We start from the raw sequence: 20,281 nt of genomic DNA, 5'->3' as shown, positions 1-20,281 counted from the left end.
CCTGCAGTACTCGTTTATGGGCCGGAGCCTCTTCATGGCCACATCTCTGATATGGCTCCTCCTAAACAGGATCTTTCCTGAAACAAAAGTAGGAAAAACACACTTAGAATACAGAAAAGCCACACTTATAGTCATCAATAATTGTTAACGAGAACATAGAGTAGATGCGCGTGTACATAAAGCCCTAATTCAGATTGAGCATGTCTCTGTGGAGAGCAACTTTAAAAAGTAAGAGGTTCACTTGAGGACAATGAGGACGCGGAGCGGCTCATACAAAACATAGTTAGTGAATTAGAATGCAGACGTGATACCGTCACTTCATCAATAACACTGTCAGCACAATGAGGTGGGTAAGGAGCTGGGTGAATAGCTGGCCTTTCAAAGTCATGAATAAATGATTTAGAAAGCAAATTATGTCGCTATGACAACTTAAATGCTACTTCCCTGCTCCTATCTCGGGGCACAAATAACCACAGGCACAAGCGAGCTGGGCCGCCATAACAATAACAAGAAATGGCCACAAACGGGCCTCTTTAAACACTTTTCTAACTTAATGGTATGCAGGACATCCAGAGCCAGCATTCGGTTTCTCAATGTTTGAGCTGCTCAAATTTCTCAGATGAATTGGCAGAGACGGCTCTAATGCAAACATATATACTGGGCAGGAAGTGAAGGATGTAATGTGATCCTGAACACAAAAAAGGGACATGTTTTTAGAGAGTCTGCATCATCTCCATCAAGAGGTTATAGTATTTGTTTAGGGTGTAAAACAGCAGACTTGCTGAAACATTCTATGGGCTCCTATTTTTAATCAATGCCACTGAAAATGCCTGTTGTGCTTCTTTAACCAGAACTATATTGCAGGTCAGTTTAAAGCTCCTGTGAAGAGTTTTTCGCTGGTTATGAAACAGACTGAAATAAATTCTGATTACTATATATAAGCTACAAAATCAAACCAGACTATCAGCGACAAGATTGATTATTTCTATATAGTTATTTTTAATGCCTGAAACTGCTGGCGGGGGGGTAGGTGTCAGACAAAGCGAATCATGACTACATGATACATATGCCTGTTAAAGAAAGCAGGATAAGATTTTTTGTTAAAAACCACCACTTAAGCATGTACAGGACAAAATCAGCAAAGAAACAAGAGGTACGGCTTTGTCCACAGGCGGCGCCAAAATCAACACAGGAGCTTTAATTTGAAAAGCCATATTTTCAAAATAAATGGGTGTTCGTGTATCTCCTGCTTTTGTACTTTGATTTTTACATACATTGAATCGTTGGATGGAATTTCAGAGACATTTGTCGTCCCCGAGGACCAACCCATCTGAATAAGCTGATCCCTGACTTTGATCTCAGGCCACCATCAGGTTGCTGATTTCTAAGTTTAGTGGATGTGTTAAAAAAAATCTCCACTAAATTTGGTACAGATATTCAAGGTCCTCAGGGGATGAATCATGTTTAGGGCTGTCACTTTTCAATCGAAATTCAATATATCATTCGAACATGGTGGGATATTAATAGTTTGAACTGTAATCATGTGATGGAATTCAAAACTAAAGGACAGAATGCTCTCACATTTAAAGTGTGCCTTGTATTCCAACACGCTGCCTGCTACAAACCAGTGGAGGAAACTGACAAGCCAAGCCCTTGTTAACCTTTCCTGCTTCAGCATCCCGACCGTAGTCAGAAAGCACTGGGGAGACTTATTGTTGTTCTGCTCCGGGGCTAACTCTGTCATTTTAATACACCAGCAGCAAGCAAGACATGGGAGCGTGGCTTTAGTCTTGAGGAGACGTAGGCTTTATTATACACAAACACAGCCTAAACTGTTCATTAGTTCTGTTGTTTAAACAGCTACCGATCACTCTTTTCTCTGCTCCGGTCTACCTCATGCACACACACTTACGTCGTCCTCTCTCTCGCTCGCTCTACCACCCCACTCTCACGCACTAGTCTCTTCCCAAAACAGAGCTACACTTCTAGTATAAGAGCGTGCTGCAGAACTGATCATCTCAACACCTACGCACCTCAGAAGCACTGTGTGTACCACTACATACTCAATATGTTGTGTACCACTACTTCCTTTATCAAGCAAGAATGGGCAGAAAAAGTCAAAAGTGAGCATGGTCTGACAGGCCTAATTTCTCATGACATGTGTGTGGAAAAGAAAAGTATATGTCATGAAGGAGACTATTAAAACAGAGATTAACTGGATGAAGAATCAGAGAAGACGTTCCAAATCTCTATGGTGCTGGCAACATCTTGCCAGAGCAGCAGAACGGACACTCTGTCTGGACAGCTCACAAATACTCAAGAGATTTGAAAGCCAACCTCTGGAGGCCTACAGGAGTTCTCCTCCTCCTCCTTCTCCTCTCTCTCTGTTCGTCTCTTTCTTCCTCTCCCCCCCTCATCACTCCTCAGACAGAAAGCTTTCTTGACGGTCTTCCAAAGCTCTCAGGGGTCAGGAGAGAAGCACTGACTCAACACTGCCCACTCTGTATGCACGGCAGCTCATGGGTGCAGCTTAGAAAAGGGCTTGTTTGGGGAGGGATGAGGGAGGGAAGGAAAGCTGCTGCCTTGGAGCCTTGGCTGACGCAGGGTAGACTTTATGGCAACTCTCAGAGCCAGCATTGACCAAGGGGTATCAAACAACTTTTGTTTCCTGGGGAGAGTGAGTGATGTAGGTCGAGAAAAGAGACAGATAGAGAGTTGTTGTAAAGTACCTCACTTAGAGAAAGCTGTTCCCAGCGCCCCCCTCTTAATCATTGGACTCACCACACATGAATTCCTCCAATTTGTTCACCCTATTTTGGCACTTTAGAGGGATTCTAAGTAGCTAAAACCATTGCATAACGCTTAATCTGTACTCTCAAAACTTTAATTGACTTAAATCACAAAAGTGAGGGACTGCTCTGATACTTGACTCCCTTGGAAACATACGCATTCAATGACACGCCTTTAAAAAAGAAATAAAATAAAAACTAATGAGAGAGTGACACACAGACTTTGTTCAGGCAAGTACTTTGGCTACTATGAAATCCTATGTCTTTCTTTCAAGTTAGCATTGAGAGATCTGAAATACTTGCAGTTAACTTTCAACTTGCTTAACCCGTGGCTTGTATTGGACCTGTCCTGAATGGCTTGACCCTTGACTATAAACTATTACAACAGTTGAGACTTCCCAATACACAACTTGTGACTGGACTTGAAACTTGCTATCTTGAAGTCTGTGAAGGTTCTCAGTCATCCAGGTCATGGTAATTCGAAGGTAAATCCGAAAGGTTAACTGGACTTGGTTGGAGTTCTTGAAGACGTTTCACCTCTCACCCGAAAGGCTTCTTCACCTCTAAACTGACTGGACGGAGTTAGAAGGAAAGAAGCCTTTCGGATGAGAGGTGAAACGTCTTCAAGAACTTCAAACAAGTCCAGTTGCCTTTTGGATCAAGTTTAGAACTTGGAAATTGGCTTTAAATCCTCTCTAATAACTGGAGACTTGAGTTGGACTTGTACCAACAGGTTTTAGTCAACTTTCAATTCTTGCAATGCCGACCCTCATTCCATGTTTCAAGTTTGTTTCAAGTAAGTTTCAATTCAAATGTCAACTTATGGTAGTCCAAGTTAAGTGTCAAGTTCAAGATAGCAATTCTAAGCTTAATCCAAAAGGGCGACTGGACTTGAAACTTGCTATCTTGAAGTCTGTGAAGGTTCTCAGTCCTCCAGGTCATGGTCATTTGAAGCTAAATCCAAAAGGGCAACTGGACTCATCCAAAATGCTTCTTCACTTCTAAACTGACTGGTGGATGGATTTCTTCTATTTCTACGTCTTCGAGAACTTCAACTAAGTCCAGTTGCCTTTTGGATTAAGCTTAGAATTACCACGACCTGGATGACTGAGAACCTTCACAGACAATTTTCAAGTTGTATAACAAAAAGCCTCAATGAGAAAGGTTCTTATGTCTTGTACTAGAAAGTCTCAAATCAATCAATTTGACACAATACATTCTTGACTTGGTACGTGGCTTGACTTGGGACTTGACAGTTGATTTGGATAGGTCTCACATTACTTGAGACTTGCTGATATAACAGTTGAAACTGGACTTTACCATTGTTATGAGACTTGTTGCCTGACTTCGACTTGTCTCAAACTACTTGTGCTTTCAGTAACAGTGCAACAATGCATGCATAAAGCTTTTAAGTTGAACTGAAAAAGAATGAGCTGTGTGTGTGTTGTAATTGCTGTGTTTTTAAGTAATTTGCTGACTAAGGGCAAACAAACCGCAGAAGACAAGTCTGCTCCTGGTACACCCCATTCAAGTAGACAAGAGCAGTGATTGCTTTCCCCTGCAGACGAGAGATGAACGTGATATGAATGTGGCTGAAGCAACAAGGTCATTGTAACTCTTCAGTTATTTTGTGCTTTTCTGCCCTTCCCAGAGGACCGACTGGGGAATGTGTTATTCAAATCCAGAGAAACATATTTGACCTGCCCAACATACTGTGCCTCCCACTGTGTGGCATGCAGAGACATCGACAGGCAGACTGAGTAGCTGAAAGGAAATATGTAAGTAGATCTATCTTAAAGAGGAAACCTTAATCTTGACTTCTGAGATCCAAGTTCATATCACCTCTTTCATCATGCCATGGCCCTGAAGAAACAGACACACAATCCATCTTGAGTACTGACTCTGAGTCAAAAGCATATCAGCACTATTTCAAAGGCTGACCTGCTGACACGACCTCAGAGAGCGTCTCGGCCCTCCACCGTAAACAGATCAAATTTATCGCTTATATCTTAACAAACCTTCAAAGGACTCGAGAACCGTTAAAGGGATTCAAAGACACTCAGTACATACCATGCTAACTACAGATAGAAGGACCCAGAGCAAAAGATTTTGGTGTGTGCACCTGGCAAAAATCATGGCAGAAATTCAGCACTATTCACAGATACAGACAAACCACTTTGCTGATGCGGAGATACCAAAGGATAAAAAAAAAACAGCTTGGGGCCTTGAGCAAACCAAACCAAGAAGGGAAAACCACTTCCTTGCCTTGTTAGGTTGGCCTCAGCCCACAGTCCAGACTTTTGCTCTGTAAGTGGAGGATTTTCTTGGCTGTCAGGAAATTCTTCACACAAATGTTAGCTTGAAGTCCATTGTAGGGAGGAGTATGACCTAATCTGGGATCTGAGACAAGAACTGGGCGTCCTCCTAAAGCTAAACTTTAGCAGACACTGAAAGAAAACTGTTTGTCAAGTATTGTGCCACTAAAGCAAACAGTTCCACATTGGCATTCCTAAAGTGGGCCCAGCAGAGTCCAATCAGTCTTTAGGTTTTGATGTCCTAGCAGCTTGACAAGAGAAGTTGGGGATTTAATGCCTTCCTCAGGGGTGCTTAAGTGGTTATTTTCTTCCACAGACAACACAGGTAAAAGCCTCTACAAGCGTTCTTTACTGGAAGTCAGAAAGACAGAAAGCAAACAACTTTTACGCATAGCCTAAAATATAGAAATTCAGGGTCTAACAGTAAAAGCAGGAAGTAAGTAGACGGAGTTTAATTTAGATAAATTCGTAATAGTGTCTGTGGTCATGTTTTTTTGGTTTTTGTATACAGGGATAATATAAAACGCAGTGCTTCTCTATCTCTCTTCCCTCTTCCCCTTTTCCTACTTAGATTTCATCAAAGAGTCTTGTGTGTGTTTTTGTGTGTGTATTCTCTCAATGAGTTCCAGACCAGCAAGGCCAAGAAAGAAAATCCTATCTCCCCCCACTCGCCTGAATCCTTGTAGGGGAGATGAGGGGTGGGGTCTTTGGGTGAGGCAGTTCCTCCTAACTCTCATGAAGGATTACTTTCAGCAGGATCTAAATCTCAAACTATGTGAGAATTCAGTCGAACACTCCCTAAAGCTCTCATGGCAAACAAACTTCATTGCCACAAAGTAATGACAACTGAGAAGAAGAATGCGTCGTTTTGGCCAGTCAGGTTTATAAAATCTGATGACTCAGCAGCGAGGACAATTGTGCAGCTAACCAAAGAAGAGAGCTCCTAATGAGTGTTATGCACTAAGAACGTTTAGTTTATGATCACAGGTTGAAAATTCTTGTGCATAAATGGCATATGTTGTAATGTTTTCCCCAACTCTGCATTTAGGCTATATGCTGAGAGATGAGCTGAGTCAGCTGAATTTTAAAGAGTAGATAGGAAACAGTGTGGTTATGACCCATTATGGTAGCAGCTGATTAGAGGATCTAGTGGGTTCTTTTGTGTGCAAAATATTCTACTTTCCTCCAGCTTACTGACGGCCTATCAGTGAGTCGTCGCTGTCTGCATTTCAACACACGGCATGCAAATGTTTAGGATGCAGAAGTGAAAGTGAGCAGGGATGAGGTGAAGACATAACTCAGTGAAGGGGAAAGGCAGAGTGATTAAAAAGAGAGTCCATGAGTGACACTGTTCTTTGTGTATTATAATGGGCATCCATCCATCCGTCCATCATCTATACCGCTTATCCTCTTCAGGGTCACGGGGGGCTACAGCCTATCCTAGCTGAGATTGGGTGAGAAGCGGGGTACATCCTGGACTGTCAATCACAGGGAGGGCTTACACATAGAGACAGACAACCTCACGCTCACACCCAGACCTACAGACAATTCAGAGTCACCAATGAACCAAGCATGCCTTTGGACTGTGGGAGGAAGCCGGAGTACCCGGAGGGAACCTACGCATGCACGGGTCCTTACCAGGGTTGCAACAAGTAACCTTCTAGCTGTGAGGCAACGGCGCTAACCACTGCACCAACGTGCAGCCCTTATTATGGGCATGTTACATAATTTTCATAATTTTGAAAATCCAGAATGACGTCTAATTTTTTATTATTTGTCCAAACAAAAGACCAGCATCGAAAATATTTCAATCGAGGCAAATCAGCCAATACTTAAATGTCAGAAGCTGCAACCAGCAAATGCTTGACATTTTTCTTGATATAACTTCACTGATTATCAAAATAAATAAGTAGTTATAATAGTTCCTCTATTTATTTATTCCGTACAGGGCTCAGTTGTGTGTCTGCTATACGTATGTGTGTTAAAGGGCCTTGGGGCACGTGTGTTGAACTCTTACCTGGCAGGAATGGAATGATCCTACGCTTAGGGTCCTTCTGGCCTCCTTCCACCGGGAATTTATCCAGCAATTCCATCTGAAACCGCACAATTAATTAAACCTTATTAGCACACACAAGCATTTACACTCACACAAAGACATAAATGTAAACATGCACTTTGCATTACACACAATAGGATGGCTGAGGCAGGGGAGGAAGGGCTCACGTTTTTACAAATCAGCAGTTCCTAGAAGGAATTCGGCCAATAAAGGCAGGCCTGCCAATGATTAGGAATGTCCTGAGCAGATGGTATGGTTTTCCCCCTTTCTTCGCATGCTGCTGCAGCAGAGGGGCTGTTAGCAGCACTGACATAGTGGAACATTTCTGTTTCCATAACTTTTTAAGGGCAGAGAGCAGTGGGTCCTTTTTTTGCCACTTTCCTTTGTTTCTCTTGATGATTATTTTCACTCTTACGAAAAAAATCAGAATATGTTCCTCTTGATCTAAAATATATGTATTTATCTCTTCCCCCCTCACCATCACATTAGCCTATATGTCATGTACCAATCTAATGTCCAATCGTATTCCTGTAAAAATATCTTAGCTTAGCTTTTTCATGTGTGTGTATGGGTGTGTGCATGTTCTCCATTCTCCGTGCAGCTGAGGCCAATAAAATCACACCTGGCTGTACTAACCAATGAACTCCAAGTGCACCCTACGTTTTGTAATGCGTTTTCTTGAGACTGGATCTGCACTTAATCTTAACTTATGAATCATGGTATGGTGCTGGGGGTAAAAACCACATGAAACCTACAAGAAAAAGATGTATGGAAGAAAAATGTGTGACTCACTTTAAAGTCTGAGAAAGTAGTATTTTGACAAATCTTTGCAATAGCACTACAAAACCTAATACCTAAAAAATAAAGAAGGGCTCTTTACATCTGAGGAAAATCGTATTTGATTACAAAAGGTGATGTAGATGTATGCAGATACAACAATTACACATTACTTAGTGTGGGGACACATAGAGGACTGTGGTGTTAACTTCCTCAGCTGCAGGTGTTCTAAAGTTATTTAAAGACCCCCCTCTCGTTAAAATCCAGTGTTTAACCTTGTAAACATCTGCATGTGGTGTTCTTCATGTGCTACAAGACATATCAGGGACAACATCAGCAGTCATCTCCATGGTCTGCTTTTAAACTGCAGTGTACCAAGGACAGGCTGAACAACGCGTTTTCAGATTGGCAGGTTTGAGACGTCACAAACCTAAGGAGCCAATCCCGTTAATGGACGGGGTGATGCTATGCATATCATTATGTGCAACCTATGGCGACCACTTCCTTGCTGTCCAGCATTGTAATTTTTTTCAAAGTCACTACTGACTACTAACGTTTACGTCACTACAACTTATTACTACATTTCAAGCTAGCTAAGTTTCAACAAGTTTTCACTAAACGATGGCAGAGACGCGTTTTGTTTTCTCAAAGGAGGGGGCGGTTGGAAATGTGCATAGTGGGCGGGGCCTATGCAGATTCAGACTGGAGATGACTGGAGCTGGTCTTTGAGGTTTAACTGAAATCAGGTCAACACCAGATTGTATGAGCTTCTGTTTAAGATGGTCTGAAGGAGTAGTTAGAATTGGCCCCTGTGTAGGCTACTATGACAGGGTTATTACATAATGAGATTTACAATAGGCCTAGGCCTATATCATACAATGATCTGCACAATGCCAGCCAGAAAAAAACATCTATCAAGGCTGTACTCAATAGGAGGCATTTGAGAGTCAAAATAAATGATCCTGCCTGTTGAACAACAGATGATTATTTGACTGGCATGCTCATTTATTATAATATGCCACAACGGGAAACACAAAACAGGAACGTATGCTTACCCTGAATTGCTTTGTTTCTCACACAGTGTAGGTATCTGTCTTCTTTTTTATCAGGCTAAGATGTTTAGATAAAATATACACTTGTGCTATCTGAGACAGGAATGAATAACTTGAATAATAACTGACTAAAAACGTGTTATCGTCTATCAGCCTCTGATCCACCTACTCATGAATCTATTTTTACCTGTGTGGGCCATGACACATTCACCATGTCCAACACTGTGTCGACTATGTGTTATAAAATACTGCAGTCATCTGCTCACCAGACTTTTAGTGATACATGCTCTTTTTATTCATTGTTCGGTTATTTATGTGATAAAATACTGCAACGATACGGCTATTAAATTTGATCTGGCTTTCTTTTGTCCAACAAAATCATGTACAGCAAGATTTCTGGAACATAAAATGAAGTGGGGTGAAACCGTGACAAAATGTCCTCTGGAAAGAAACAATAAGTTGAATTGAGCCAAAACAAACAGAGAGACAGACGGGGTGATGTGTCATTTGAGGTGAGGTGATTGAGAGGTTATGGGAAAGGCAGAGAGCTGTGCCAAATGTTTTCTATTACTTTATATCTCTGCTTCGGTCTCGTCAGGAGCCAAGGAGGTACTGTTGCCATAAAACGATGAACGACATAAAGGATAAAAAAATCCCTTAAGTGGATAAGTCTTTTCTGTTGAGGAAAACAAAGACGGAATAACTTATTGACAGTTTGCCCTCATGCCACTGCGACCCTGCTAAGACGGCAGTAGAATAGATTAAATGTCAAAAGCTAATGCAAAACTGCATTAGATGTCCCCGATGTAAACACCCATGATAGAAAAATGTATCTTAGTGAAAACAAACCAAAAAAGAGGTGAAAAACAACATTCATCTGACATTAGGGGGGATTATAACAAGAAAACGTGTGACAGCTCAGGCATCTGGATGGAAAAGCACCAATCAACAAAAGGAAGAAATGTGATGAATGTTCAAGCAGACAATATACACAGGTGGTTATTACACGGCTGTGTTAAATACTTGATTCTGATTACGGCATTCCGAGGTCTGTTATTTCTTGATAACAGACCGTTGTTATGAAGAGCAGACCGTTGCTAGGGATGCGGCTCTTACCACACAATCCAGAAAACTACCTGAAATCATATCAATACGCCGAAAGAAGTCGGGTAAATTTGTTGTCGGCTTGTTTACAGAGGGAAAAAAAAGAGACAAAGCAGCAGAGAAATATTTCCAATTAATGTGAGTAAAAACAGCTAGCTTAGCTCATTATAATGTGAGTTACAATAGCTCTGTTAGCTCGTTTTAAGAAGTTAACAGTTGCTATAAATGCAGTTCCTATTGTGAACAGAAAACAGAAAGATTAATAAAATCATTTCCAAATCAATATATTGTATCAAATAATTGATTTAATAAGTAAAGAGTTGCTTCGCGCCGGGGTCCTGCTCTTCCTGTCGGGGTTCCATTCCTTGATAACAACCTGCTCACTATACATTACCCCTTACATTAATGTCTGCAGATCTTCAGATCTACGGAAAGGCCCTCTTCACTTTTGTTTTCTCTCATTCAGGTTATTCAACTACTCACGCTCACATCCTCTATCTAAAATATCCGCTTACTTCATTTTGACCATTTTAGCAGCCTAATTCCGCAAACAAGGAAGTTCAACAATCTCATTATAACCTGATTTATAAACCCTCAGCTAAGCTTTAAACTTTGAGTTCGCCAAGAAAAAAAACACTGGTAATAGAATCCATTGGGTTTAGGCCTTATCGTTAATCCAATTAAGATGTGAGTATAAGTAGAACACAAATAACTGCATACCATTCTTAGCTTTCACACTTAACAGACAAGAACTCTGGCATATCAAACTCATATACTAACTATATTTAATGTCAGAAAATAGGACCAAGGCATGCTTCTATACGGCTATGTATGAAGCCAAAGATCAGGATTTAGACTTGAATACTAAAGTCAAAGCCATAATTTCCCCTGTTAAACAAAAACAATGAAAAGAATGGGGCAAGAAAAGTGAGCCATGAACCCTCTTTGTCTACTAAGCAAAACAAGGGAAGAGGTGAGTCATTTCACTTCAGTCTTTAAGTCTTGTTGTTACTCAAGATACAGCAGAGGACAGAGAAGGAATTCAGAGAGGACAAAAAGAGCACTAAACGCCCTGAAGAGTCAGATGTTTCATCACTGCCTGAACTTAAGAACGACAGCAGAAAGCAAGGAGACAAAGAGAGAGAGAGACAAGCACAGAAGAGCCAATGCCCCACACACTGTAATTGCTCCCATGTGCCTGGCTGTGAGTGCAGACACACCCAGTCTCTGTGTCTACTCTAAACCTTGTATCTACTCTGTAATCAGAGCCACTCAAACAAGAGAAGGCATCTGGAGAGAGTAAAGTCGTCTCTTCAAAGTACCCGTCACATCATGAACTCGACATCAAATATTCATGCTCCACAGGGAGGATGACAAGTCAAGCTGCACGTGACTCCTCCGGGGCTCTTCTGACGTACGTTATTGGACGTTATATCCTGCTGGGTTCAGTTCGGTCTCTTTAAACAGTTTTTGGAATAAATTAAGAGTTCCTTCTATAAAAAAGCAACATTAAGCAACGCTTTCATAGAAAGAGATTGAACATAAACTGCTAACAACACACACTATGAGGTGTCAATAAGGTTTGATAACTTGTTTACACATTTCTTTTATTGTCTGACTACATGCAGACTAGCAAACCTCGCAGATTTAAGAAAGAACAAACCTTTCCATTGTCAAATAAAGAATCTGTTAATAAACCCAGCAAAGCTGTTAAGTTTTAAACACTGTTTTTTCATTCACCAAATTCCTGCTGTTTCAGAGACGAACGTAATCTTCCAAAGGGCCATAATTTGTCTCGACCATATCCGCTGTAACCGCATTATCAGCCTTCAAATAAAGGCCTAATAAAGCTTTCTGGGACGCACCAGACTCTCTTGAAAAAGGGAATAAAAGACCAGAGAACAATGGCTGCTCTTAGTAGACTTCTTCACTCAGTCCACCAACATGTTTGAGGTCATCTTTAACCCTTTGCATGCAACCATGCAACATGTGTTTGCAGCTTGGTACAACGGGCACCACAAGCAGCTCTGTCGCTCTAAAATAATGCCCCCCTCAATTGCCCCTTAAAAGTTTTCTTACTTGATTACTGCAGATGGAAAATATGTGACAGCTGTGCAGCACCGAGCAAGTAGCCATGTATTTCATTTTTTCCCCCTAGAGCTTTAAAGTAAAAGTGTATCTTGTTTCAAAGGGGACTTTGAATGCTGGAAGACTGAGCTCCTGAAGTTGAGTTGACACGTGTGCAGCATGGAAACTGTTCTCAGTGACATGGAAATAAAATTACAAAGCCACCAGGATGACCCCATGGCAAAGAAAGTCTGCACTTTCCACATCTGAAGCAACAGATCAGCTTGTTTCCGTCCATGAAGGGAAAACCCCACTGCTCTTGTGTTAAAATGCTCATCCATTCGCTCAGTATTCTACAGCGTGCAAATTAATAGCCATATTTTCCATACATTATGTATTATTGTTGTCTATTAAGCCCCTTTCCTACCGGTCAAAAAACCAGCTAACACCCGGCTTTTTTTGCTTAATGGAAAAGGTTACAATCGGCATTCAGACCCGGGTCAAATGACTCTGCAGTAGACCCGGGTAATTATCACCTCCAATCGGCATTGATGGCAATGATGGGAACACATAACTGTCGACCCTAATCTCCGCCCCCTTTCTGCCACCATGCTATGCTCTGTTGGTAACTTCTGCGACTCCTTGTCCTCTCAGCTACAAATTCCGCTCGTCTACGTCCAAACAGCGCTCGAACATCGTTCCATATTTGTCGCCGCCGAACAGACTTAAGACTTGTGTAACATCTTCACCGTTTACTGACCCTCTTTCGGCGCGTTTGAGATATCAGACGGTGACGCAGCAGAAAAGACACTGACAGGAGTATACTCCACTGGCAATGGGAAAAGAGACAATCTGCATTTATAAGCGGGTCTTCCCGGGTCTGAAAAACCTGCGTCAACGTGCTAATTTAGGTGGGAAAGGGGTTTAATTCAGTCCTGCTATGGTAAAGCTTTTCAACACAAAAACGATATTAAACTCCCTGATGCTATTTAGAGGTAGCGTCACCACAGAAACCTTGACTTGGGTGTTGCAGGAAAAAGGTGGGTGAGAAGAAGTAAAAAATATCTTAGGTGAGAAGAACGTCTGGCTCACAGTCTGAATGTTGTTAAACATGCAAAACATAAGTGAGAAACTAATGACACCCAGTTTTGTTTCTCTCCTTGTTATCAGAATCACAGTCTGCTTAAAAGAAGTTTGTCAAGATTAATCTGTTATATTGAAAAAAAACATGTTATCCAAATATAAAATATCTACAAGTAGACTGGTTGTAAAAAGCGAGTCTGGAAGAAATTTCACGTACATTGAGTGAATAAACATAGTCTGTGGTCAGAGATAAAACAAAAAGCACATGTTGCTATCCGCTGCTTGAGCCAGCTGTGTTGACAGGATGTGGTAAATAACACTTCCTGTCTGGCACTGAGGCTTTGAAATCTCCAGGCAGACGCAATGTGTCATTTTTTTTATATAACAGCATCATTGTTTTCTTTTTTTTTTCATTATTGCCCCCTCCTGAATCACAAGACAAGACAGCAGCACCAAGCCACAGAAGAGGGATGACGAGAGCGGATGGTGAAAAGAGCAGCGTAAGAAAAAAAAAAAGGAAGGGGGATGACGGGAAATGAAGAAATTGTAATAACAGGAGCGGAGTGACTCAGCTCTATGTCAGTATCCTGGCCGGGCACCTGGGATGACGCCTGGTGATGTCAAACCACTGCCTTATTCCTCATCTTAGTTCACAGTGTAACAGGTCAAATGATAAAATAAGCTTAAAGAATACTTTACATTCATTCCTGGAACAATAATGGCACAGAAGACACATGTAATCCCTTTATCAATGTGGCCCTGATGAGATTTTGAGCATGCCACTTTTCTGTAAGAAATACCACAGCCTCAAGGTGGCTTATATATGTCAATGCCAAACCTATCAAGAGATAAGAGATTGGCTTGTTATCTCCCCAGCTGGGTTTATCTACATCTCCCTCACCAGTTGGAGCCCACCCACAGGCTGTCGGCACAGCAGGAAGCAGCTGAATGGCAGCGGGGAATGCCCCTGCTGAAAATATCTCCTGTATGCTCATATGACTCAATGCCGATGATCTAATACTGTAGATCATCAGGGATGTAAGTGGTGGGCCTAATTTGCGCCGGTAATATACAGAACATATTTAGCATTGTAATGAGCAGTGACAGGAAACCGTGTCATATCAATGTTTGTGGATGTTTTAAAGAGCCAGCAAAGAATATTGGCAATTAAAAGAGTAGATGACATGCCTTTGAAAATTGAAATAAATTTTGCCGTCCTCTACGATCTGGACAATGAGAAGCTTATTGTTTTGCCCTGCCATTGCCTTGGACTGTTTATGTGTTTTTTCCAAGTTGACCATAAGGTGGTTAGGGTGTCAGTCTGCTCTCTACACACTGTCTGAATTCTTGTGTATGAAGAAGTAGTATAGATTTTCTTGGGCCAAAATCTAGGGATGCACGATATTGGATTTTTTGCAGATATTCCAATTGCCAATATCTTCCAACCCTTTTTGCCGATTGCCGATTGCGATACCGATACATTAGGCACATGTTTTTTTCCACCTAATTGAAAAGAACATCAAGTCTCCCCTGTATTGGAATTGATATCACGCCTACTCTTAATGTAGTGGCCAAAAACTGCCATACCGCAGACATCTTGCACCCTTCTTCACGCCTGACAGAAGAGGCGTGGTGCAAGGCAGTTCGCGCGCACTCGCGCCGAGTTAATGTCGTAGCATTACGTCAAGCTTTTTTATGGAATCATCGAGCATTTGGGCGTAATTAAAGCGTTATATATCTGCCGATGCCGATATGTCATTTTCAAGCCGATAACGTGCAGATAATATAATACGTGCATCTCTAGCAAAATCCTATTACTGAAAGAATTGCACTGGATATAACAAAAAACAAAATAAGCCAAGAGTCATTGCAAAATATGACCTTTAATACTTAATCATCTTGTTTTCATTTTTGTTGGAAACCAAAAATGTATCAATTAATCGTCCAGGAAGAGTTTACACCCCCTGAAATATTAACAGTAAAGAGCAGACAACCGTCCTAACTCAGCGGAATAAGACAATCTTTGTGAATTACACTACAGTGTTTTCTGTTCATTGCTACACAGTGACTTGGCATGGCCTCAAAAACAGTAAGGTGGTGTGATTATAGAACAATCTTGAGTGTGATATGAGCTGATTTACAAGTAAGAAGTTGGCAGCCTTTGTAGGCTTAAGTCAAACTAATGAAATTAGCAATGAGATTGTTTACATTCCTCTAGTTAACGTTACACTTGCAGCCAGAGGCAAACCTCTGTGCAGCGTTGTAAGTCATTATTTTATTGCTCATGCTTTGACCGTCCCAATCAATTAAAAGGAATTTAATCCAATTAGGGTTGACAGTGTGCTTTGCTTAAATCGACTATGTGCTCTTTAAAAGGGGTTGCCTTTCTGGGTTTCCTGCAGTCCATGCTCTCTAAGCTCAAATGCAGCCAGGGCCTCGGATCCATTACCTTCAAAAGAGGAAGGGAATCTAGGATACTAATGAGATTCCCTCCTTGAGCAACACACACTGCCAGCGTGATGTTAGAGAATGATTCAGACATTTCTGTGGTCATCAGTGCGGTCGTTGCATTCATCACTGTCCTCCATTAACCTCATTGGGACATTTTCCGGCTCCTCTCGCACAATGTAATTACCAGGGTTATATGGGTGGAGCAGGGAGAGATTGGCTACAAGCACTAGGTCTACAGGGGGACAGAGCTGTATGGAGAGAGTACCTCCATTCCTGACCTGGATGCTTACCCCCATACCAAGACACAGCATCATACAGTAAAACATGCACACACTAGCACGCTCACTCACCTGCAGGTCAAAGAATTTGCTGTAGCGTCTGTAAATGCTTTCTGTACTGCCATCGCTCCAGGACACTTTGATGATGTAAACCTGGAAAAGCAAAAGACAAATATAATTGCAACATTCAAAAAAACCATGATTGTCAACAACTTAAAAATGTAAACCCTCTCAGGCATCACTCCTGACTCATTGCGCCAGTGACTGACGTTGCTGTGAGTCCTAGAGAAGGAATGACAGAAAGCACTGTTGTCACAACATCAGGCAGCAGTCAGTGTAATCATCCACTCACAGGAATGCAATATGGATATTATCTTTATTACTTCCTGTTGTAGAGGAAGTCATTATTCTGTATGCGGTAGATTTAAATATGTGATCTTTCTGCGGCAGGAATTGCAAAAAACACTTGTGCAGCTGAAGCCACCATTAAAATATATAAAGTTGATATAGTCTGCGCCTTTTATACAGCACACACACATTTGGATACAGGGTTAAGGTGTTGTTTCCATCGTGGGCAAGAGTTAAAAAAAGTCTTCTAGATGTGAAACTGCAAATTCCATCTGCCTTGTATCAACAACAGTAAAACATTACAACACATCTAACCAAAAGCATCTATCCTACTGATTGCAGTCTAAAGGAAACAGACTCATTTCTTTATTTTGTTCTCTAAAGAAGATGAGGGGAGAGGCAGGGAGGTGATTGGAAACTCCCCAGTGGCTTGCTGTGTCTGGCTGAATGCTGCTGGCCCCACTCCCAGACCTTTCCTGGCCTCGCTCTCTCTTTCAAGGCATTGGAGTCAGATACGGCCACGCATGGGCCAACTACAGGAGCTGTACAGGCCAGCAGGGAGGCTGTCATCATTCAAAAAAACAAAACAAATAAACAGTTTTAATACCAAATTCCATGTGTGTCCTTAAAGGGGCCATATCTTTAACTGGATATTTTCATGGGTTTCACATTTTTGGGTGTTTATTGTTCACGGTGAAAAAGTGAAAATTACATAATTCTGTGTTTTTCCAGAATGACATATTTAAAAAGGTCCCGTCTGAACAGCTGCAGGTTTCTATGTAGAGCCTTGCTTACGCTGAAATCGACCAATCGTCATTCACCTCAGGCTGCCCTCTTGCACGAGCTTGTAGTCAAGTCGTTGTCAAGATTTCAGGCCGAATAACCGATAGTAGAGCAGCCATGTTTTCTACAACTTTGGAGTGACAGTGCAGTGCAGCCGCTCCCCCACACGTCTAATAAAAACACATTAGAATTGATTGCTAGCTAAAATATGTCCCCTTTAAACCAATGAGGAGAGGGGTTATTTACCAGGTATTATTGTAGGAAACTACTACTTCCCAAATTCACAACATTTAAGATGTACAATTATATTCAAAAAGAAAGCATATAATGAGCTTTTTCTCATTGCTATAGTCTATACAAATAATTAAGCCAAAAAAGCTTCATAGACTACAAGTACCACATGTGCGATGGCAAATGAGGCTAGAAGCCATAGCTCTGAGGAATAAAAGGAAAGCTGTAACTGTTAAGCTTCTCTAGTCAATGTTGTCACTGGCTATCAAAAAATATCTCCTCAGAAGTGTCTTTTTCCTTTCTATATGATGTGTTCAAATCAGATGAAGAGAAGAGTAATGCTGTCTGTACTCTCAACCACAGCACCAGGGTTTTTTGTCCGGGCCTGCACGTGTAAAGCCAGTACCATTAGGCACAGAACAACATGGGCTGCACCAGAGTGCAAAGAGACAGATGGAGAAGACACAGGACCGGACCTCGAGAACTCTGTGTCCTTGACCGCTAACACTCACAGCGGTATGAGGTCTGTTGGTCCCATAACCCCAGGCATCATTTTCACACATACATGGATGCAAACCAACAAATGCATACGGGCGCACACACAGGCACACACCATGTACACAGGACTAACACGAACACCTGCTAAGGCCTTGGCAGTGGCTCTCCCTGTTGGCTCTCTAGATCATATGATGTCATATGTGTTACTTTACACTGACTGTGAGCACTTTGGCAGAAAATTTCACCCACATACATTGTCCCACTAACTCAATTTCAGACAAGAATGATGAAAGCTCCATTGTATGTGAATTGCAGAAAACTAAGAAAAGGGTCTTTGTCTTTCTGACATTTCTGCCTCCCACACAAGCTTTGCAGCACCAGTGGGGAATAATAGTTGAGACAAAAAAATAATCCACAATTTAATTTTCCTTCCCTCCCTGTTTGTTTCCTTCCCCACACACAGTGATAGGACTCAGATGCCCTGAATTGGCACAGACACTGTATGGCAGTAAAGACACTGTTAATGAGATAATGACTTTCTTATCACCTGACATCTCCTAGACAACATGATGTCATCCCTCTGTCAACTGAACACAGCAAAAAAAAGCTAAGCTGCGTAAACAGTCTAATTATGAATGCATTAAGCAAAAAGCAGACATTTTTGATTAAAATAAAACTCTGGCATAAATGAAAACTGTACCACAAAACTTCATAAAACTACAAGTGCCATATGATGACGTAATAGTAAGGCTTTTCCTTTGTTCAAACACTGCACTGGGTTAAATGTGATGACCTTAGGAACCCTGCTTGTCTTTCTTCCTGGTTTGCCAGCGCCTGTTGGTATGGTTTTCTTCAGAGTAAATTAAAGAGCCTGAGGCATGACAAAGCTCTGACGCTCATATTGAACTCTTTCCTCAAGGGGATTAGTCTGGACGGTTTGTGGACTGAATTGATTTACCCATTAAGATGTTTTTGGGAGCTTGCTCAGTGATGGCAGCACACTGGTGGCAGTATGAGAAACACTGGAAGAGACTGCAGACTGTGAAATTAGTACAATGCTTATATTCACATATATACATGTGATTCTCAATTGCTTATAGTCACTTAAAGGTCTGCAGACTGAGGGATGGTGTTAGGTCACATGAGACAGACCACTTTGAGTGCCTCTTACATTACTCAAAACAATACTAATTCCAATCTCCCTGAGGAGTAAATTATGGCAAAAGTTTCTGGTTAAATCTCTGACACAAGCAAAGAACTGACAACTCCATAATCCAACAGTTGGATTCAGTTTTAAGATATAGGTTGATATAATTTCAACTTGGAACAGACGAAGGAACAACTTAAACCAGAACATGCAACTCTTTAAGGCTGCCAAGCTCAAGTGTTTATAGTAGGCTTTTTTTTACTGTGTTGTTTCAAGTTACTAAATCTGCTTATCCATTTAGTTTGGTGCTTAAAGTCTTCGTAATATAATCACAATGTGTGTTGAGTAAGTCAAAGAAGTCTAACTGTACATTTCGGCTGGCTTGGTTAACTGTAATTTGACACTCTCTTTGTTTTTACTTTAACCGACAGGAAAGGGAGAAGAACTGCAACATAACCTCGATCTGTTGCTCGCTTTTTAGCAGCGAAGCGCTGCTGTTGTAATCATTAAATGAGACTTACGTAGTGTTTGTTCGGATTTCTCCTCTTCTGGACATCTTGCACTGTTACTTCTTGCACGGTACGCCGTGGCATGATGTCCTCTTTTTTACGCCTCCGTTGAAAAGAAAAACAGAATTCCCGGTTGGGTTTAACGAGCGATCAAACCCGGTTGAGAAAGTTTGCACGGCGTCGCTTCTTTTGTCATCCGCGCCGCTCAGATCCGTGACCCCTGAACGCAACAAATGCTATTTTCCGTAAAGGCTGTCTACGTCAAATTTCCTGTCCAACATTCAGCCGCTAGGAACGCAGAAGTTAGTAATCGGTTGGTTCTTCGTTTCCCCTTTCCTAGTCCCGTCCCGCTGACTGCTCCAACCAAACTCCCAGCCTATCCCAGCTCGCCCACTCCCATTAGAGCGACTGGGACGCTACACAATGCTCCATGGACCAACCCTCCAGCGTCACAGCAAACCACACGGTCTGCAGGATCATTCAGACACTGGTTTAAGCCAAAACTTAAGGCTGTACTCATTTGTATCGAAGTAATGATGTCAATGATACAGAAAGTGGACAATGAAATCTGGGTTGCCTTGAAGAGCGAATTATTAATGAATATATTTGAGGTAGCACTCAAACATATCATGCCCAAGGGCAGAGCATACAGCTATTCATCTCATTAATGGAGGCACTCTTCTTACAATATTATCACTTTGTCTCACTATACTATACCTTACTTTGCCATTGTTATTTCTCTCTATTTTATGTACACAACACTGCATTACAGACCCTTTATATCAGATTCAAC

General features: G+C 41.5%; 1 protein-coding gene across 4 annotated transcripts in view; it reads right to left on the bottom strand.

The window, feature by feature from the left end:
• Nucleotides 1–19,855, bottom strand: part of sh3pxd2b (SH3 and PX domains 2B) — a 43,446-nt gene extending 23,591 nt beyond the window's left edge. For all 4 annotated transcript variants that reach the window (XM_069672628.1, XM_069672644.1, XM_069672636.1 and 1 more), the window contains exons 1-4: nt 19,501–19,855; nt 16,045–16,125; nt 7,122–7,197; nt 1–77 (exon numbers count right to left, since the gene is read on the bottom strand). In XM_069672628.1, coding sequence (XP_069528729.1) covers nt 1–77; nt 7,122–7,197; nt 16,045–16,125; nt 19,501–19,572 — 306 coding nt within the window. In that variant the 5' untranslated portion in view covers nt 19,573–19,855. The remainder of the gene's footprint in view (nt 78–7,121; nt 7,198–16,044; nt 16,126–19,500) is intronic.
• Nucleotides 19,856–20,281: the final 426 nt, after the last annotated feature.

This window comes from Semicossyphus pulcher, unplaced genomic scaffold (assembly GCF_022749685.1).
Source record: "Semicossyphus pulcher isolate SPU_LCO1_2020_fin unplaced genomic scaffold, fSemPul1.0.p SCAF_10, whole genome shotgun sequence".
NCBI lineage: Eukaryota > Metazoa > Chordata > Actinopteri > Labriformes > Labridae > Semicossyphus > Semicossyphus pulcher.
This window is presented reverse-complemented; position numbering and strand designations above follow the sequence as displayed.